Below are 15,843 nucleotides of genomic sequence, written 5' to 3' on the forward strand. Positions count from 1 at the left end.
CCTATATATGTTCTTTATCAGTTTCAGAATCGCATCATCAAAATAGTGGGGTGCTCCTTCAGGTAAGCCTTATGCAATTAAGGTCGTTCAGTGGATGTGAAACTGATTAAGTTAACTGAAGTCTTTATATGCATCCTCTTTCATCACCATTACATGAATTCCTCATTGTTCCAGGCCAAGGGCACCATTTAAAACGGCCTGAATGTGTCAAGGTCAGAAATGTGACCAACTCCCCCCACGCAAGACATTCACACCATATTTATAGGTGTCTATTGTTCATAACCTTTTAGTCACATTATAAGCTCTAACATTGACACGTCTGCAGGATTTCTGTGGGAACTTGAAGACTGAACGTGAAAATGACCCTTATTTCCCCTCTCTCTGTTGTTTCTTCATGTGTGAGACCTACTGTAGTTTATGATAAAACGCAAAGGTATATATTTAAATTGGATATAAGTTAAATAGACCGCCAGGTCAACCTGGGTTACTAAAATTTAAACATGCAGGAAGTTCGTCATCAATTTCAAGGTGAAAGTTCATAGAGCTACCTTTACCTCTGCATTACATTCCGATCCGATGCCATCTAGTGGTCTATAAAAATAGTACAGTCAGTTAATAATTGAAAACTAGATACCAAGTTTTTCAGGACAAGTATACAATACAGTTGGACTCAGTAATTTTCTGAAAGAAATTAATATTTTTTTTATTAATTTTTATTTTTATTTATTTAACCAGGAATTCTCATTGAGATTTAAAATCTCTTTTACAAGGGAGACCTGGCCAAGGTAACAGCCAAACAATAAGACAATTTTAAAATGCAACAGGTACACATTACAACAATATTTAAACACATCCTCTCAACAAAAACAATCACAAACTTCCAATGCCACTCTCTTTGTAATGCATTTAAATTCACCAATAGACACAAATTTATCTAGTTTTAGATCTTTTTGCAAATTATTCCATGCCCATGGTGCATAATATGAATAAGCAGTTTTCCCCAGTTCTGTACAAACTTGAGGTATGTTAAAAAGCAAACACTTGGAAGAGCGTAGCTGGTAATTGCCAGAACAAAGACAAAGAAGAGTGCAGAGATAAGCTGGAAGTTTACCTAACACTGCTTTATAAATAAAAACATACCAGTGCTGTTTTCTTACGTATAGATAATGCTGTCCAACCCACCATCTCCTATATAATGCAATGATGAGTACGGGATTTTGCATTTGTAATAAAACGTAGTGAAGCATGGTATACCGAATCAAGGCATGTATTAAAATAGAAGAGGCCGCATGCATGTATAATGTATCACCATAATCAAGCACAGTTAGAAAAAATTAATTTATTTCTAAAATAAAAGCCAAGCTTCAGTTTGAGTTTCCTGATTAAATTATCAATATGTACATTAAACAAAAGCTTATCATCAATTTTTTATTAAGCAAGGATCCATTCGTTTGATCAAATGTTACAGTAAAGATCTTTATAATGTTACAAGGAATTCTACAAATAAATTATGTTCTTTTGAACTTTCTCTTCTTCAAAAACATACCAAATCAGCATATTAGAATGATTTCTGAGGGATCATCATGTGGCACTGAAGTAATGGCTGCTGAAAATATATATTTTTAAAATAATATTTCACAATATTAGTTTTACTGTATTTTTGTTCAAATAAATGCAGCCTTGGGGAGCATAAGAGACATCTTTCAAAAACATTAAATGTTGTAGCGCTGCATTTTAAACCTGGACAATAATAACATGGACAAAGTGCCATAATATTGTATTGACATACTTTGTTATGGTGCTTATATTGCATCACTGCAGAATTTGTTAAAGGGATAGTTCACTCAAAAATAAAAAAAATCTTTTACTCACTCTCAAGTTGATCCAAACATGTATAAATTTCTTTCTTCTGCTGAACACTAAAGAGGAAATTTTGAAGAATGTCTGTAACCAAACAGTTCCATAGTATTTCTTTTTCTCCATACTATGGACGTCATTGTGGCCCTATCAACTGTTTGGTTACCCATATTCTTCAAAATATTTTCTTGTGTTCAGCAGAAGAAAGAAATTCATATTTGCGTTAAAGTCATTCAGGCATAAACCAGCCCAAGTCAGGTTGACATTAACATGGTTAACAGATTTGTCTAATCCATTGCCGGAGAGTAATTCGTTGAGGTAGGTTTTGTACAAGAAAGCATATAAAGCAACATTTTGTTCTTCTTTACAAACAAGCACTCAACTATTCTTTTGTTGTCTTTTATTAACAGTCATTGCATGCAAGAAAAAACATTTCCAAGTGATATTAAAATGTACATTTTAAAATTAAATTTTGTACTTTTAGTACTTATTCAATGAACTAGAATTTTTTTATTTGTCCTATGCGATATCATCCTTTGATGAGGTATAACGAGTCTTCTCCAGTTCCACACACCAGTTACCCTGATCATGATAGCTCCTAAGCACTTTAACACCAGCCACACCTAAACACAGTTTCTCCAGCTCTCCCTGCTGGAAGACATGATAATAGCGGTGAAATACCGGCCTCTGGCTTGTGTTGTCCACAGGGACATCTGTGCTACTACTCGTCGCTCCCTTGTTCTTGTCCGCATTACCTTTTAAGTGCCACGGCACCAGGAGATCTTGTGAAAGGAAAGTCGTGCGGTTAGTATGGACGTGGATTCTGGCTTGTGTCGCATTCCCAAAACCGCCCTCTGTGAATTTCATGTCTGATCTCATTTTCCCATCATGCTCCTCCTGTTGGTTCGACTTATATTCTTCAGTTTTAAGCTCCTTGCCATTCTCCATGCTAGTTTCAGTTGTTCTTTCTTTCAGATACTTTGATTTCTGGTTGTTGTATTCCTGCTCCATAGCCCAAACATAGATCAGAGCTCTTCCTCCCACCTTTAATAACCGGATCAGCTCTCTGACAGCGGCCTGTCTTCTCTCCTAAGAACACAAGCAGTTTGTTCAGCATCATGTACAGATTTACCCCAAACTTTTGAGCTGTAGTTTAAACAGGACCAGACAAACAAACTCTGTGTTGGCTTACTTAAGCACTATTGCTCAATCACATATAAAGGGGTTATTTCTCACACAGCATCAAAAGTGCCCTGTTTAATATCATGGAGTAGTTAACTAAATTAATGTGATAGCTCACCCAAAAATGAAAATTATCCCTTGATTTACTCACCTTTAAGCCATCCTAGGTGTATATGACTAACTTCTTTCAGATGAACACAGAGATATATTTTAAAATATCCTTGCTCTTCCAAGCTTTATAATGGTAGTGAATGGGGGATGTGTTTTGAAGACCCCAAAAATGCATCCATCCATAATAAAATAATCCATACGGCTCCAGGGGGTTAATAAAAGCCGTCTGAAGTGAAGCGATGGGTTTTTGTGTGAAAAATATTCATATTTTTAACTTTATTAACTATAATAACTAGCTTCCCACAGATGGCTGTATTTGTCGATTTGCAGTGGAAGATTGACCTCTGACTTGATGCATGATGTAATGACGAACGCGGAAGCACAGAGTATAGAGCAAAACTAAACACCGGTCAGGAATTAGAAGTCTAAAACGAGAATTTTTAAAGAGAAATATCAGAGGATTTCATTATAAGAGAAGAGGAGCTTGAGTTTGTTGCACAGCCATATTTGTTTGAACCACGATAGGCGTCTAAGCTTATGATACTTTTAAATCCTACGTCCTACATCGTGTCACGTGTTACTCTTGTGGCGGAAGTCGACTTGCACAGTATGTGTACGGTTGTCTAGCGGAAGCTAGTTATTTTAGTTTATAACATTTACAATATGTATATTTTTTTTACAAAAACCCATCGCTTTGCTTCATAAGGCCTTTATTAACTCCCTGGAGCCGTATGGATCATATTTAATGTGGATGGATGAATTTTTTGGGGGGTTTCAAAACATCCCCATTCACTACCACTATAAAGCTTGGTAGAGCCAGCATATTTTTAAAGATATCTCCGAATGTGTTCGTCTGAAAGAAGATAGCCATATACACCTAGGATGGCTTGAGGGTGAATAAATCATGGGATCATTTTCATTTTTGTGTGAACTATACCTTTTATGGCAGCTGTTGGGACAATAAACTTATTACATTGTTAGTGGACATTAGTTATAATTAGGGCTGCACGATTAATCGCATGAGATTGTCATGCGTGTCTCGTCAGTAAAGCCGGTTCCCTGATTACCGCTAAATCGCCATCACCTGTTTTTAAACGGAGCGCCTTTTAATAGACGGAGCCGTAGTTCACGGACAAGCCACGCAATATCGCGTTCATTATCGAAGGCGATTCATCTGCGATATGAACGCGATATTGCGTGGCTTTTCAGTGATCTACGGCTCTGTCTATTAAATGCCGCTTCATTTGAAAGCAAGTGATGGTGATTTAGCGGTAATCAGGGAACCGGCTTTACTGACGAAATGCGCGTGAGAATAGCATGCGATTAATCGTGCAGCCCTAGTTATAATATAACAATATAAAATATAACATGACCGCTTCAAGTGTTTTTCCCTTGAATTAGCGATGTTGCTCACCTGTGTGGAGAAATGATGAATGACTGCAATGGAGATGCAGGCATCACAGCTGCCACTGCGCAGGGGGACAGACAGCGCATCTGACACGAATGCCTCATGACCTCGTTCAATGCTGATCTGCACCAGATTAACACTGCGGTCGCAGCCCACCTACAGATGGACAGACAGGTTACATCACAGTTAAAGTAATAGAAATCATCATAATGTAAGTGATAACTATGAGATGAGAAGTTCCTGGTAAAGTCTGCTGTGTCGTATTACTTACAGACATCACTTTAGGGTTGATCCCCAGGTATTTGCCGTTGCCGCATCCGATGTCTGCCAGAACACTACCAGGTGGCAGGGACAGTAGGAAATCTCGCACCTGAGGCCACGGTGAGTGTCGTGTGCTGCTGAAGTGGGAGGAAATCTCTTCATAGACCTGATGGACATACTGCGACTCCAAACGACACGCATCGTCTTCAGCAACCGGCACAGTTGGTAGAGAGGGCAGCTGCTGGCTATCACATACAGATGGATAGGCTACAACAAGAAAGAAACAGACTCTTGTCATTTTTACATCTACAAAAAATACACAAATGCAAAGTGACATTTATATACTGTATGTGTGTTTATGTATATTCACTTTCATTTAACAAGTTTGGGGTCAGTATGCGATTATTTTTTAAAGAAGTCTCTTATGCTCATCAAGTCTGCATTTATTTAATCAAAATACAGCGATTCTACTTACGGAAAAAAAACGAAACTGGCGCCGCTTTTGTTCTGCAAGTAGAATAGGGAAGGTGTAGGACATACAGCGTAAGCGTTTTGAAAAATGCGGAAACGGGAGGTACATTCAAGGCGATATTTTGTGTTTATAAAGCATAAACAGTTGTGTTTTTTTTTGAAAATGACCAAAAGTTTTGCTAGATAAGACACTTATTCCTCATCTGGTATCGTTTCAAGCCTTTGAAAGCTGCACTGAAACTGTAATTTTGACCTTCAACCATTTGGAGTCCATTGAAGTCCACTATAAAGAGAATAATCCTGGAATGTTTTCATCAAAAAACTTACTTTCTTTTTGACTGAAGAAAGAAAGACATGAAGATCTTGGATGACATGGGGATGAGTAAATTATCAGGAAAAGTTTATTTAAAAGTGGACTAATCCTTTAATACTCTGGTGCTCCTCACACTTGTAGTCCTCCCGGTCAAAAGTGGCCGAACACTTCAAATTTTTCCCCCCCAGGAAAATCAATGTAATATATTTATGTTCAACTTTTTTCTTTTTTTTTTTTATATTTTGTATGAGGGAATTTTATGGTGCTAAGTAATATTTATGCAATAATTATGATCCATTTGTTTTCACAATTTTTAAAATTCAGTACAATTAATAAATCCATACCAATTTTTTCAAGTATTTTTTAAAATTGTTTTTCAACTTATAATTCATTGCTGTGTGCTTTTTTCCTGCATTATGGCCGATTTGTAGATTGAACCCTGAAAAATTCTCTGCATTTTCTGATGTTTTTTATTTTATTTTATTATTTCCCATTCATTTCTATGGCAGTCATTTTTGACCACAAGGAGCATGTTACTTTTTTTTTTTTTTTTAGGACCATTTAACCTTTTTGAATCATGCCCACAATTTTTCCTGTGTTCACAAGAGTCGTAACATTCAGATGAATTAAAAAAAAATTTTTAATCCAAATGTAAAATATTTTGGTCCAAAGTGACCAAAGAACACCAACGCATCCTTGCTGAATAAAATTATTAATTTCTTTCTAAAGAAAAAACAAAACAAAACTAACTGACCTTAAAATTTTGAACAGTACTATACTTATGCAAGCTAAATTTTTTTTTTTTAATTCTTGTCAAAGTAAATACTTCATAGACTCACCACAGTTGCAGGGTGTATGCCGGATTTTTCGGAATGTCAGCGATATCCTGGTACCACGGCGGCTCAGGGTCAGATTACTCAAATCAGAGGTCATGACCCCTGACCCTCCAGCCTCCAACACTGGTACCACATCATACTTCCGAGGCGTTATGCTGACATGAAACACACACAAAACATGTTCATCTCTCCCTAGAACAAAGAATTTATAATTATATTATGTTGAATATTTTGTAAATAATAGATAATCATTAATTAATTAAATAATTATATAGTAATAAAATGCAAATTCAAAGAAAAATCAAAGAACATATGGCTGTAGTGTTTGGCTGTTTGCATATTTTTGGGCATATAGTGTATATAGAGGATTGATTAAAAAAAAGAAATCCTGTTTCTCACCCGTGAGTCCACAGATAACGACTCTCTCCTTTCATCACTAGCAGACTTCTCTCTGGCAGCACCACAGCGACAGAACGGCCGTCAGGATGTTTAAAGTCCATTACTGTCTATAAGAAAATGGGAGGAAAACAGAGGAAATATGTTAAACAGAGATGTCCTTGCATGTAGGAAAATCATGAGGTTAATTTTCCATCTCCATCATCATGTTGACAAAGGAAAATCAGATAATCAATAAAGTTGCTGTACCCCATAACCAATCAATAAGGCTGCAAACAGGTCTGGTGTAACAGAACACTATTCCACACACTTTATCACACTGACCCACTCATAATACTGATGTATGAAAGAATCGTTGGAAACAAATAAAAGAAAACAATTAAAAAGTAAACACATGCTCATAATCCATAATAACTGACATTTTAGTGCTTCATTTATTCATACCTTTGTGCCGAGACTCAAGGAAAGGATGGTGTCTTCAAATGCAGAGTGAGTGTCCACGTGAGGAGGAATTCCTGTAATAGGCAATAACATTTACTCCTATAAACAGACATAAATCTCCCCTTAGCTGCGTAAATTCATGATGTACTACCTTGTCCACTTTGGTATTGGTTTACAGTGAGCTGGTCTGGGAGGACACTTATGTGGCCATCAGCCAGACATCTTTGTAGTAAAGCATCACATTCCGCCGGCAGGCCTGAAATGACAGGTGTCTATTTAATATATATTGAGAAAACAACCTCATGATTAATATATATATATATATATATATATATATATAAAATCTCCACACTACCATTCAAAAGTTTGGAAAAAATTGTGACAGACATTTATAATGTATAATTAATGATGTTTCATAAAAATACTAAGCAGCACAACTGTTTTCAACTTATAAAAAGAAATGTTTCTTGAGCACCAAATCAGCATATTAGAATGATTTCTAAAGGATCATGTGACACTGAAGACTGGAGTAATGATGCTGAAATTTCAGCTTTGACATCACAGTTAAAATTACATTTTAAAATATATTAAAATTGTAAAAATATTTCACAATATAACAGTTTTTACTGTATTTTTTCATCAAATAATTGCAGCCTCAGTGCATACAGCACTTTTTTTTACAAAACATTATCAACACTTGTTGAATATCTGCAACTACTTTATTATGATCAAAATGTGGAATTTTTATACTTACCACCTGGTAAGGGCTTGTCTTTGTCCACGTTATTATTATCATACCGAAACTCATACCCATAATGCTTCACACTTCTGTGTTTCAAAGCTTTCTGCACTGATATACAAAAATAAAGTGAACACACTATTATTACTAATATGTTAATAGGTTTGCCTTCTTCAAAATATTATCTAAGGGAAAACTCTGCTATATATATATGAGAAAATATATTGTTTTTAATGCTGATTTGCCATAAATCTGAATGAGGACATCAAGTATCTCTCACCCGTGACATCATCAGTATGTGGTGTCCAATCAACAGCCTGCAGCAGTTGCAGCTCCTCCTCTGGAGACACAAAATCCTCCAACACAGACAGACCAGGAGGCAAAGCACAGGATACACTCCTGTCACCGTCCACTGACAAACAATCGAAGATTAGATACATATTAGAAACACTTTGTTCAAAGCTCAACTGAAAATAATGATGACCTGTGTGACGCACCTTTCTCGACATAGCTGAAATAAAGTGTCACACTTTGCTCCTGACACTGCAGTGCTCGTCCATTGAGAAATGTATATGCATTCTGGCCTGCTTCAACTGATGAATATGTTACAAATGCATATGGTTTCGCTGGAGGGGTGAGGAGCATCTCAACAGGACCTCCCTCTTTAAGCACCTCCAGCAGCGACTCTCTGCTCACTCCATTCCCCAAACCTCCATTAGACACCACCAGATGCTACATAACAGACAGTCATGAACAAACACATTACTGACTGCTTTTATGAGTAGTTTGAGTAGTAGGTGAAAAAAAGTACATTTCTATAAAATCCTTAAAGTGCTTTATTTTAGTGCACAAATTTTTTACTTAATATACTAAAAATTCTTCTTTAGTACTTCTTAAGAACATCTAAGTGTACTCAACTGTGCTATTTTGAGAAAGCATGAAATATGAACTAAAATGTGCTTTTAATATGCTTTCTCTGTATTTGAAAAATGTATTTAAATATCACTTATAGTAGATTTGAACCCATATTGTACAACAAGTGGTAGCTAAATATATTTTTTAAATATAGAGATAGTATATTAAAAGCACATTTTACTTCATATTTCATGCTTTCTCAAAATAGCACAGTTGAGTACACTAAGATGTTCTTAAGAAGTACTAAAGAATAATATTTAGTATATTAAGTACAAAATTAGTGCACGAAAATAGAACATTTTAAAGTACATTATAGAAATGTACTTTTTTTCACCTGGGTATACAAAGCAATGCACTGCATATTTCACCATTTGAGAGTTAATATGAACACTAAAACCAGTCAATTTGCTATGACCTCTTAAGTTAAGCTTGTGTAAGTTATTTGGCAGCTTATTTATCTCAATGCAATGTGATACAAAGACCTACAATAACCTTTATTCAATGTGGTTTACTATCATTGGTGGTGACTTGACTGAAGAAGCCACAAATCATTTATATTTTTCATAATTTTACTGCATTCGTTTTAAAAAGTAGTAACAAACAGCTAATATTTGTCAACATTGTAAGATTAGTATTCAGAAATACGACATAATGACAGGAATCTAGCGGCAGTACTCTACATTTAAACTCACTGACTGTCTGGATCGATTTATATCTTTCTGACAATTCAGGAAAAGAAGCTTCATAGTACCTTTGTGGGATGTGACACTGTGCTTATACCCTCGTGTTTCAGTAATATGTGACTGGCTTTAATTTGCCTTCGAAGCAGTTTTTTCTCCTCTTTAGTTCTTCTGACACTTCTGGAGCTGTCCATGCTGCTCTCCGTTGTGCTACCTCATATTTGATCCCCCGTTCACATGAACTACATAATTGGTTCCTAGAGGCGTTTGTTTCTGTCGTTTATCTGAAGATTTTTTTATTTTAGTTTTATCGTTTCCATTCTTCGGCCCTGACATTAAAACAATAGAACATGAAAATTAATCTGTCTTTACGTTGGAAGATGTCATTTCCAATTACTGAGTGAATACAGAGCCACATCGAACCGTAAATCACGCTATTTTCAAGGGTCTGTTTGGATTTGATCAAAAACTGTCAATATTGTTGCGCATTAGAGTTAAGAATTATCGTCAACCTCCTATTTAATTTTCAAACTTTGAGAAATGAACTGAAACTGGCAACTTTATAATTTATTGACGGTTTAATATTTACACTGTCTGCTTATGTTCACAAAACGTCTGGACAAGGAAACATAATGGACCTTTAATTCAGATTCCTAATAATTTCTTTAAATCACAACTCTAACTAGACACACTCACACAGTGCCTTGCAAGAAAAAGAAAAGTGTTGCTGGTTTAAAGGGATAGTTCACGCAAAAATGAAAATTCTGTCATCATTTACTCACCCTCAAGTTGTTCCAAACCTGTGTAAATTTCTTTGTTCTGTTGAACACAAAGGAAGATATTTTGAAGAAAGTTTGTATCCAGGCTGCTTTGGTGCACCACTGACTTCCATGGTAGGAAAAATAATAATATGGAAGTCAATGGTGTCCCAGAACTGTTTAGTTTCCCACATAAATATCTTCCTTTGTATTCAACAGAACAAAGAAATGTATACAGGTCTGGAACAACCTGAGGGTGAGTAAATGACAGAATTTTCATTTTTGGGCGAACTATCCCTTTAAGAGGAGTTTAGGGCACTTATCAAATATGATGGGACCAAAACAGTTAGACTAACCTAAACAAGCTTAGGCTGGTTTAACAACCTTTTTTAGTAGTGGTCATACAAATTGACCTCAAAATGAGTATAAACCCACATCTAGCCCTTATATTATGGCCTTCTGAATTCTTTCAGAGATTTGTGAAGTTACAAACATAATACAGAAAAAAAAGAATGTTTAAACAAATGTGTTTTCTGTAAATGTTTCACAAATAACAGCCATGACATTCGATTTTTAAAATATTTTTACTAAAAATATTCAAAAGAAACCATAACAAATGTCTGCTTTGGAAAACTTGATTTAGCTAACAACACATTTAGCTTCCAATAATTCTTACAAGCAAAACACAAACTTCATCTCTCAGTACAGTATATTACATGACAGATGATCATACAAAAGGAAAAACAGGAGCAGAGTTACTCTCCATAAACAATATGTTGCCTGTGCCATTGAGCGGGATACACTCCCATCCAAGTGGAAACAGGAAAATGGTTCAGATATATCAGTCTTTTGTCATCTGCTCTGGGTCCATCTAGTGGCTGAAGCAGTTATTTCAGGAGCAAAGGAGGATGTGAAGTGATGAAAAATGACAAGACCCTCATTTCTTCTGCTTGGGTGGTGGTCTGCAAAAATAAATAAAGTAAATTAATTTGCAAAACTGAGCTACACAAGAAACATTTCAACCTACAACGTGAAGTAACCCAATTGTAATTCAGGTCTAAATAAGCAGCTGTTCAAACTATGGGCCACATTGTAGTGCAAAACATTCTTTTGTTTTTATTTTTTAGTCTGAAAGTTCATGGCTCTTTTAGGTTTATACATGAAGACTCACCTGTAGATTCCCACAACAACTGCATGATCTCTCTCATATGGCTCCAGTGTCAGCTGTTCCTGAGGTTTCATGTTCTCAGAGCTCATCTTCTTCACTTCTGACGCAAACACTGCCTCTGGAGCGGCTGTTGAGTCAATGCAGTTAGCCTGATGGAGGGAAAAAAAAAAAAAGAGTTAACTGATCAATACTAAGTTTTACAGCAGCAAGAGCATGTTTAATGTTGACATATTAGCAGCATTACACTACCTTGATGGAAATAACAAAATGGCCTCCATTTTTCAGGAAATTGTGTGCATTGAGGGCGACAATTCTTGTTTGGTCAGGCTGAGCAACATCAGCAAAGATGACATCCACCATGCCTTAAAGAAAACAGGACATTGGTTTAATAAATAACCTTGCAATAAGCATTCTTTACCTTCCAAATGTTCACATCACAGGAACTTACCAACAAGCATACGGTATTTGTGCGGGTGTCGTGCATCTTCAATGATGGGAATAATGTTGGTTCTCTTTTTGGCCACATTCAGCAAGTCTCTGCCCGATCTGTGAGAGAACTCGACAGCGTACACCAACCCCTCCTGTGAGTGAGTGAATAAAAATTAGACAATATCAAACAATACTTCCAGAAATACTGTCTAACAGTGTCAGGTCTGACAAAAGATAATGCACATCTAAATAACTATAACATTAATATTAACTATTAATCAGTATTGTTAATTAAACAAACTATTAAAATCATTTTCTGTGAATATAGTGCGTAAATAAAGCTGATATACAAATATTAGCTGAAAAAATTAAAAGAAATTAAAAATGTTGGGATTTTGGCAACTATCTGAAATAAAGTTTGATGTACAAAAATTACTGAAACTACATCTGAAACAAAGAATATATAAAAAACTAAAGTGACAAATTAAAACTAAAATTAAAATAACTAAAATATAAACAAAACCTCAATTCAAAATATTAACACTAATATATAAAGAATCAAAATCACTGTAAATTGATTCTATTAGTTAAAATATATAAAATGTTTTTTTTCCTATGTTAAAATGCTATTCCAGATTAATCAACTATAATACATTATAGCAACTATAATATAACAATACACAGAATTATGCCAAACACACACTTCAACTTTAAAAGTTTAAGAGTTTTATTCGCTGATGTGTGCAGATGTGGACTATGGAAGATTAGGGCCAAGCAATAATAAAAAAATAAAACCATCAAAAGATTAAAGTAATTTTAATGTGAGATTAAACTTGTTAAATTGAGAAAAAAGTCTAAATACAATGTTGAGAATAAAATCATTAAATTAAGAATTAAGTCGTTGTGTTTCGAGAACAAAAAGTCTAAATAAAGTCGAGAACAAACAAATTGAGAATAAAGTCATTATGTTTTGAGATAAATCTCATTAAATTGAGAAAGAAAAAAAGTTAAAATAAATTGAGAATAAAAAAAAAAAGTCCACATACCGGTCCAACAATGTCAGAAACATGGGATACAGTAGTCCCTGATGCGGCTCCCAAGTACATGACCTTTGCTCCCGGCTTGATGTGGATCTGGTCAACACCTCCTAAAATGGCTGCGGCCAGCTTTGACCGGAAAGGATTCCATGCTCTGTACTCAATTTTAGTCTCCCCTTCCTTAAATCAGGAAAAATTAACATGCAATGAATACAATGCTTTCCAGAACTACTCTAGCGAAATTCAGAGACATGCTACAACAGGCTCACCTCAACACTTATTCTCTTCTCTCCGTACACAGACTCGCCAATCACCATGTTCTTTGTGACCAGGGCATCCTCCTTACCACGGCAGATAAAAACTCCTGTCATTTCAAACAGAATGTTAACATTGTAAGCAACAGCAAACTCAATTATAGAAAGGTGTGACGTTGATGACCTACCTTCATGTCTATGGGGCTCTACGGTCACCCTTTTGCCCCCTCTGAACCCTCCTCGTCCTCCTCCTCTTCCTCTAGGAGTGCCACGGCCACCCCCTCGTCCACGGAAGCCTCCATCACCTCCAGGAGACCTGAATCCTCCACCTTTACCAAACAAGACACAAAGAAATGCATAAAAACGAACAACATGAAAAACACCCTAAATTAAACAGAAAAGGAAATTAACATTTTGCTTACCACCACCTCTACCTCCTCGAAATCCTCCTCTTCCACCCCTGTCTCCTCCTCCTCCTCCTCCTCTTCCTCCGAAGCCTCCTCTACCTCCACCAAAGCCTCCTCTACCTCCACCTCCTCGACCTCCACCTTCTCCAAAGCCTCCTCGACCTCCACCAAAGCCTCCTCGACCTCCACCTCCTCTCGGGCTGAATCCTGTCAAGAGAACTCAAATATTAATTCACTGAACCAATAACAGGAAGACTTTGTTTACAAGAAGAAGAAAAAAAGCAGGCAGAATGATATCAAACTGTAGTCAGCTGCAACAAATCCTTTATATTAGGAAAATCTTCAGGTAAAATAACATTATGATTAAGTAGTTAACATTTTTTTAATAATAATAATTGATATTACTATTATAAACAAGGGTTGCAACAGGGCCCTGGTGTTTAAATGCCCTAAACCACTTGTTCACAACTTACTACAAAGTTAAAAATCATTCATTTGGTAACTTTGGGGTTGTGTATAATATTTACATCTTTGCTAGAGGTTGTTCACTAAACCAGAACTATTTTTTTACTAGGTTGTCGACGTGAACATGGTCTGACAGAGGAAACAACGTGTTTCTCAACAATGTGTGTAAACTCCAGCATGAAAATAAGCCTTGAGCACATTGTCCAGTTAAAATCAAATATTACATTTTTATTCAATAAATACAACGCAACTAAGTAAAGTATTCTTAGAAACAAATGAATAGTTTCTCTAATTAATAGCCATGTGGGGCTTTAGCACCGCGTGCGCGGCATGGCTCACGCGCAATGTTATACACTGCAATAAATATAGTCGAAACCAATTTTTTTTTTTTTTAAACCACACAAAATGTTTAAATACATACTAATAAAATAATAAACAATGTCATTACATTTCATAGAAAGGCGTTTAGTGCACGAAAACTTTAAGCGCGTGGCTAACTTGGCCGGCATGATCACACGAGCAAAACCAACATATAAACATTTAAGTTTCATCGCGCGACTTTAAAATCCAAAATGAATGCATCGAAAACTATAAACAACTTACCTGGTTTCATTTTATCGTACTATGTGTGGCTAATCCTGTTTTAATTACACAAATAGCTGCCGATTATAGAGTCGCGCAGCTCTTTCTCCGGACTCGTTCAGCACTGATCAGGTGGCCACATGTGCGTCGAACGTCTTTCCCATAATGCACTTGCAAAAACGTGGTTCTTGCTCGTTGTATCGCCATCTAGCGGGAAACAGTGAAACTAGAGTAATGCAACTGCGTCATTCCTATGCGTCATTCATGTGATTGGAATGAGCCAACAGTGCATCATGGAAAAAAATGGTTATTTTCGTTTATGAAAGACTACACACTTAAACAAATGTTCTACCACATATTTTGTAGAAATTGTAATTATACCATGTTTTGGGCAGAATTTTGTAAGTTGCAGTAGGCTACAATGTAAATATATAATGTTTCATGAATATGGTAATCATTAAGCACTATGGAATTAACATGTATTTCAATAGAAAAGCACTTTGATCAGCTTCTAATTAAATGTTCTATCTGGAGCAATGTATAATGGCTATCAAGCTGCACTAATATTCATATAATGAAACAAAAGGAACAAGTCAGCTGGGTGTCCATGGACTTTAAAACTCAAAGGACTTAATTAATGAGGAATCACTTTATAAAAAGAGCTGATAGAGAAAAACAACAACGGTGGTGAAAACAGAACAAATTAAACTTCACATTGAACTCTGCAAAAAGTATTTTGGCTTAACCCGTGCAGTTGGTTATTGGCACTTTTTTTATTTTTTCAGAAAAAACAGTACTCCTTTTATGCTCCAAGGTCACTGGGGAAATTCTCTTTTAGGAAGGAACTATGTACTTTGAATTATTCACTATAATGTATAGAAGCCACTGAGAGCAGTTAATCTCATTCTTTAAAACTCTTGAGCTTGTTTTTCTATGTGTATGGTGAATATATGGACATGATTAGAAAATATCATTTGTACTTTAACATGCTTTACAATGACCCCAACAAGACTCGCTTTAGTTTCTCATATAACCCGAATTCCGGAAATGTTGGGATGTTTTTTAAAATTTGAATAAAATGAAAACTAAAAGACTTTCAAATCACATGAGCCAATATTTTATTCACAATATAA

The 15,843-nt window shown here is 35.8% G+C and overlaps 2 protein-coding genes across 3 annotated transcripts; both read right to left on the reverse strand.

The window, feature by feature from the left end:
• Window positions 1–733: 733 nt before the first annotated feature.
• Window positions 734–9,812, reverse strand: alkbh8 (alkB homolog 8, tRNA methyltransferase). 2 transcript variants are annotated; one of them, XM_067396331.1, is made up of 11 exons: window positions 9,682–9,812; window positions 8,513–8,747; window positions 8,296–8,427; window positions 8,031–8,126; window positions 7,428–7,532; window positions 7,280–7,350; window positions 6,839–6,945; window positions 6,443–6,594; window positions 4,830–5,086; window positions 4,565–4,714; window positions 735–2,946 (listed from the first exon to the last, which is right to left on the reverse strand). In XM_067396331.1, exons 1-11 carry the CDS (start codon window positions 9,802–9,804, stop codon window positions 2,377–2,379), a joined length of 1,998 nt encoding a protein of 665 aa, XP_067252432.1. In that variant the 5' UTR covers window positions 9,805–9,812; the 3' UTR covers window positions 735–2,376. The 2 variants fall into 2 exon arrangements, with proteins under 2 accessions (XP_067252441.1, XP_067252432.1); XM_067396340.1 differs by lacking the exon at window positions 8,031–8,126 and having other exon boundaries at window positions 734–2,946.
• Window positions 9,813–10,470: 658 nt separating this feature from the next.
• On the reverse strand, window positions 10,471–14,887 carry fbl (fibrillarin). The gene is made up of 9 exons (XM_067410179.1): window positions 14,732–14,887; window positions 13,679–13,870; window positions 13,445–13,585; window positions 13,272–13,366; window positions 13,012–13,182; window positions 11,985–12,117; window positions 11,786–11,898; window positions 11,540–11,685; window positions 10,471–11,330 (listed from the first exon to the last, which is right to left on the reverse strand). The coding sequence occupies exons 1-9, from the start codon at window positions 14,739–14,741 to the stop codon at window positions 11,306–11,308; spliced, it is 1,026 nt and encodes a 341-aa protein (XP_067266280.1). The 5' UTR covers window positions 14,742–14,887; the 3' UTR covers window positions 10,471–11,305.
• Between the last annotated feature and the right edge of the window lie 956 nt (window positions 14,888–15,843).

The sequence above is a fragment of the Chanodichthys erythropterus genome, chromosome 2, assembly GCF_024489055.1.
Source record: "Chanodichthys erythropterus isolate Z2021 chromosome 2, ASM2448905v1, whole genome shotgun sequence".
NCBI classification, from domain to species: Eukaryota; Metazoa; Chordata; class Actinopteri; order Cypriniformes; family Xenocyprididae; genus Chanodichthys; species Chanodichthys erythropterus.

Coding starts and splice junctions, on each gene's coding strand:
- alkbh8 (XM_067396331.1), bottom strand. CDS start 9,804: ATGGACAGCTCCAGAAGTGTCAGAAGAACTAAAGAGGAGAAAAAACTG. Junction 8,748..9,681: donor CAGTGTCACATCCCACAAAG/GTACTATGAAGC, acceptor TCTGTTATGTAG/CATCTGGTGGTGTCTAATGG. Junction 6,595..6,838: donor CGTTATCTGTGGACTCACGG/GTGAGAAACAGG, acceptor GTTTCATGTCAG/CATAACGCCTCGGAAGTATG.
- fbl (XM_067410179.1), bottom strand. Junction 13,367..13,444: donor AGAGCCCCATAGACATGAAG/GTAGGTCATCAA, acceptor TTGAAATGACAG/GAGTTTTTATCTGCCGTGGT. Junction 13,183..13,271: donor AGAAGAGAATAAGTGTTGAG/GTGAGCCTGTTG, acceptor TCCTGATTTAAG/GAAGGGGAGACTAAAATTGA.